The 5979-nt window shown below is 28.2% G+C and overlaps 1 protein-coding gene across 1 annotated transcript; it reads right to left on the bottom strand.

The window, feature by feature from the left end:
• Positions 1–976: 976 nt before the first annotated feature.
• LOC131599685 (triacylglycerol lipase 2-like) lies at positions 977–4566 on the bottom strand. Its single transcript, XM_058871964.1, has 9 exons — positions 4236–4566; positions 3953–4069; positions 2843–2983; positions 2387–2497; positions 2138–2281; positions 1956–1996; positions 1763–1842; positions 1577–1672; positions 977–1408 (listed from the first exon to the last, which is right to left on the bottom strand). Exons 1-9 carry the CDS (start codon positions 4419–4421, stop codon positions 1080–1082), a joined length of 1245 nt encoding a protein of 414 aa, XP_058727947.1. The 5' UTR covers positions 4422–4566; the 3' UTR covers positions 977–1079.
• Between the last annotated feature and the right edge of the window lie 1413 nt (positions 4567–5979).

Raw genomic sequence — 5979 nt, 5'->3', positions numbered from 1 at the left:
TAGTTTGGTACAACATCACATATGTCTAGAGGGTTGCAGCCCAATGAAAAAAATTCACTAATTCAAGTAGTCAATTGTACACGAAGGTCTCATATTAACTCTGCCATTTCAGTGTCATTTTTCTAATACTATCCATGAATTTCAACTCATGATCCATTTGAAACTGAGATCTCACCACTTTCACTTAAATACTCTCCTAGTGTTTCCAAGAAACCAATTATATGTGGTATGATTCAAATCACAATTATAGACCAAATACTCTATCATTCTAATATAAGAAAGACCCTAAAGAATACAATATTACAACAAAACTACAATGACTTGTTAAATTAAAATATGACACGCAAAAAATTTCAAAAAATATTGGAATTCACACAAGAAGTACCATCTCTTTAAATAACAAAAGAGATCCCACCGAAAATCCAAGTAGAGTTAGATAAAAAAAAAGTAGATTATATCTCTAAAACAACAATCAAATCTTCTTCATTAAAACCAAAACCAGATCCAATTTTAATTATTTATTTTAACCTATCCAAATAAATCTTTTTGATTTAACAAAAAATTTACCAAACCGAATTGGAATGAAAAACTTCTCCCAAAATACAAACTTTGCAAACCTACGATAAACCGAAAAAGAAAACAAATCTAGAATATAATCTCAAAACGACTCAGGAAAAACACGCCAGAGTTACTCAGAGACAAGATGTCTCACAATTAACAAGTCAAAATATATTGCTTATTGACTTGCCTACAAAAATAGTCCATTATGAGACAAAATATTGTTATTTACAAACATCAAACTCCTTTTTAGAATTTTTATCTTGTCCTCAAATTAATATAAGATAATTACATTTATCAAAACTTACACTAATTAGTTAACTCATGTATGCATATATCCATTAACGACACCAAATAAACTCCTTAAGTTACTTTATTTAGGATAATAACAACATAATACATGTCACGTACTTTGTCTCATACAACTTGATATTATTTGTAATTACTTTATTTAGGATAATAACAACATAACACATGTCACGTACTTTGTCTCGTACAACTTGATATTATTTGTAATACTATTAAGCATTACCTTGATTGTTGAAAAAAGAAATAATATGATCATATACTATTTCTTTAACATTGAACCCCATGACAAAATCCGCATGAGCATAGTCTTGTACAAAGTGCTTCCTTATTTTGTCAACATCATGAAACTTGAGCTTATCAAATAAATTCTCAACATCACGAACATCACAAAGTGCATCTTGTCCTCCATAGCTAATGAAGAGAGGGAGATCATGTGGAATATTTGATAGGTTATATATTGGTGGGGTATTGTTTCCATAGTGCACAAAGTTTAAATGTGGTATTCCATAATTGTATTTTGCTAGAACTCCATCTCTGACCACTGCATATAGTTCAAAAAATATCACATCAAAAGCTTCATTATTTAGTTAGATATATAAATATTTAAATATGAATTTTAATGCTCAAAGACTCATATATTGAGTGAAAATCAATGATGTAATCGGTTAATACAGGGTGTAATCGGTTATAATTAATGGAAAAGTCTTACTTTGACCCAAGTGTATCATGTTCTTCATTGATGTTGGTTGAGGTTCATTTATCCAGAATTTGTCAATACTTGACATATTGAGACAACAATTATGGCCTGAATTGGACATTTCAACCACATAAATTTGGAAAACTCATATAAATTTATCAAAAGGAAAAAAAAAAAATATTAACAAAATCAAATTACCAGTTAATGAAGTCATCAAGTAGTAGCAATCACTTCTGGGGTCATAACAAAGAGGCTTATGAAGGGCTCTGATAATTAAACTATTCAAACAATATAAGAAAAACCATTAAATAATAATATAAATATTATATAAAGTATACTAATTAAAGATATTTTAAGTTTAAGAAGACAATGTAAAACCCTAAATCCATACCTTTTTGGATTAAATTCGACCAGACCAAAAAGTGCAGCTGCCTGTTTAAAAATGAATAAATTTTAATAAATAAAAGTCTTTATTAATGTGTATATTAATGTGTAACATTGACACTACAAAAGCTTCCTTAAATGTCTGTGTCAGTAAATAATGAGTAATACAAAAAAATAGTGTTTTTTTACCTCAGCAACAAAGAATCTGGCTGCAAGAGACCCTATAGGAGTCTTCATGTGACTCAAATAAGCAGTGGGGCACAATAAAGCTGTTGATTTCACCAGGTTAACCAATTTTCCTTCAGAAAAAGAAGCTAAGGCTAATAGAGTTCCCTGCCAAACACAGTCTCTCAATTGTTACTATTTGTTTGCATTTTCATATATAACAGTGTAATTGCATCTGTTCAAATATCAAAATAAGTACTAGTAATGTATTACCAGAGAATGACCAACATAATTAATCTTTTGTCCTGTTTGACTGTATACATAGTTGAACACAGCAGGTAGGTCATATTTTACAAGATCGTCCCAACACCAGTTCCAAAAGATCTGCCATAATATTACATTAAAAAAAATTTATTTTAAATAATCCTATTTTTTTTTTTAAATAGTTCTATCTACCTATAAATATTTTTTTACACAATATTTTTTACCATTATAATTCTCTAAGAATCACGATAAATACATATAAATATAATCCGTAAACCGAATCAAACTGCCTGATTTTTCTAAAAAATAACTCATATACATTCAAATTTAATGCAATTATTTGCGGTTTCAATTTAATTTGATTTGATTACCAATTTTCTATTGAACCAGTTTAATTTTTAATAAGTATAAATAAAACAAATTAAATATTTTATTATGATAAAATTAAAACATAAAATAGCAAACCGGAGTAGAGGGGTCCAATATAACATGTCGACGACTTTGTCTTGTTCCTCTAGTATTAACAATCCAAACATCAAAGCCATTATCAGCTAAAATTAGAGGTAAACTCTGTTCTGGAGAGTTGACAAGCCATATCATACCATCCTGCATCACATTGTATTTTGTGGAAATAAATAATAGTTACAACAAAATACACACACTATTGATTGATTTTTTCAATATCAATATTATAAATAAAAATAAGATTAGAAATAATAATGCTTAAATATTATTTATTTTTATACAAAAATATATAGATCCTTAATTTTTGAAAGAAATCACAAATTTCTTTTACTTTTGTGGTAGAATGCATAATCAATATTTGTATGACATATAACTACTCCATGCATCACAATTTAATGATGAGCACCGAACTGGATGTTACTCTCAAATGACTGTGTTATTTATAAACAAAAATAAATTCTACTTACATGTTAAAATAAATATTTACAATAAATTGATAATGTATTGGAATTTTTTCCTTTCACGTTTTAAAAACAATACTAGTGATAAAAAAAAAATCAAAAGTCACATAAATATTATCAAATCAAAATCTTAATTTTTACCTTGAATTTTTTTTCTTTTCTCCACAATTTTTAATTTAACTCATCTACAGAAATTAATTGCCGTTGCTCCTTTTTATTTATTATTTATTTTAGTAATAGGTAAGACTCAGCCTATAATTCTCTTTCTCAAAATAGAGTAAAGGCAAATCTAGTCATTCTCATGGATTAGATACCTTAAATTAATTTTGGAATTGATTACCAAATATTTATGAGAGATTCATGTATACATGAGAATATTTAACTCTGGTTTTTATGTCAAAATTAGTTAAAAATATGATAATATTAAATTTTAAAAAAATAAATAAATAAATTTTAAAATATGAAAGTTAATTGTAATAATTGCAAAAAACTATTATTTCTATTAAAAATTATTTAAAAAATTTATTATTTACACACTAGAATATTTTAGAGGATAAATATATATTCTATTTTAATATCAAAATATAGCCAAAATAAAATAAAACAAAACATATAATAAAAATAATAAAAGTAGTTAAATAGAACATACCAATATTAAACCATGTTGTAGTATCACCGGTTGTTTTTTTATCGCATCATTTTTAACTTCGTTTTTACCTTCTATAATTCTTTGCAAACTCAAAATGAATCCATCTTCGGTTGTAACCTTTAAATAAAAATCATAACAAATATTTGATTAAGTGTATGTATAAATTTACACCAAGTTAAATAAATAGAATTACTATAATTTATAAAAAAATAATTTAAACATAGTAAAATTTAAAATATGAACTATATTATTTATTCAACAAAAAAAACTATTATAAAATTACCTGGATCTCTTCACATTTGTATCCATGAATGATAATAGAAGATGCACATATTCCATTATCAACATCAAGATGTTTTGTGCCATTTAAAGCTCCACTTAAAGCTTGAACTTGATTAGAAAAATCATTTTTTATTAAGAAACATATCAACATGATAAAGGAGACATGCATTACTTTTTTAAACATCATGAGAGTGTGTTTCTTGAATGTATGTTATGCTATGCAAGATGCTTTTTACACTTAGAACTTTTGAAAAAGTGAAAACCAGTGGAAGTATATATATAAGAATGGAAGATATATATGTAGTGCTTTGTATATAGATTGATTGCCTTACAAAATTTAATTCAATATGCACAGATTAATTAAAACGATGCAGACTGATACATATAATTTATGTCTTAATACTGTTCAATTTCGCAGTTTCGCAGGGTGATGGTACGTGCCGACGGGTAACTTCAATTCACAATGAAAGAATGGTTATTATCACTCAAACTTCTAGAATTTTTTTTTACATAAAGTCAACTATATATTAAACATGTAATTAAATATATAATATTAATTTAAAGAAGCTTTAGATTAAATAGTTTTTCTAAATAAATTATTTTTAATTTTAATTCTTTTAAAATTTGATTTTAAATTATTGATTGAAAAGCCAATAATACAAGTATTGTAATCGGTTAATACGATGTATAACCGATTACTTAACACGGCGTGTAATCAATTACAGTTGATGGAAGAGCACTTTTGCGAGTTAAAAATACTGGTTTTGAATTGTGTTAACCAGATAACCAAACACGTTAACCGGTTACACCTGATATTGTATTTTCTGTTTTGTGTCTACGTAACCGGTTAATCATTTGTGTGAACCGGTTACGAGCCCGATTTTTGAATTTTTCTTATACTTTAGTGAGTTATTTTAGGTTCCAATCATTGTGTAGCACTTGTATAAATACCTTGGAGGTAACCCCATATCAAGTTAATGCAATTGTTCATTCTCACCCTCAATTATCTCCCTCTTTCTCTCTAATTTTCTCTTCTCTGTCCTTATCTTCTTCGACACATACCCTAAACCCCCATTTTTAGCAATTGTGTGATTGTATGTTCCATTTGACATCAAGAGTGTGGTTCTGATTCATAAACATCTGTTGTGCAACATGAATTTTGTCTCAAATGATAGAGTCCCTATAAATCTACCAACCCTTGTTGCAAAGAATCACGACAAATGGTGCAAGCAAATGAAAGTATTGTTTGGCTACCAAGAAGTTCTTGAAGTGATCGAGAATGGGGTGAATCCTCTTGTCAAAGGTACGAGGAAGAAAAGAAGATAAATTACAAAGACTTGTTCTTGATCCATAAATATGTGGATATTGACGACTTCGAAAAGGTTAGTGATTGGGAATTGTCAAAGCAAGCGTGGGAAATTCTGGAAAAGGCATATGCTGGAGCTGATAAAGCAAAGGTGGTGAGGTTACAAACTCACAAATGCCAGCTTCAATCGATTCAAATGGAGGGAAAGAGACAATCAACGATTACTTAACGTGAATTACTCGATTGGTATATCAAATTAAGTCTTGTGGAGAGATTATTTCTAAGCAGAATGTTGTGTCAAAGATCTCGCGTTCTTTGACGGCAAGATTTGGCAACATTGTGATGGTGATTGAATAGTCGAAGGATCTTGAGACATTGAGCAGAAATGAGCTTCAAAGCTCTCTCGAGGCTCATGAGCAAAGGATAAGGGAGATAAATA

The sequence above is a fragment of the Vicia villosa genome, linkage group LG4 (genome assembly GCF_029867415.1).
Source record: "Vicia villosa cultivar HV-30 ecotype Madison, WI linkage group LG4, Vvil1.0, whole genome shotgun sequence".
Lineage (NCBI taxonomy): Eukaryota > Viridiplantae > Streptophyta > Magnoliopsida > Fabales > Fabaceae > Vicia > Vicia villosa.
This window is presented reverse-complemented; position numbering and strand designations above follow the sequence as displayed.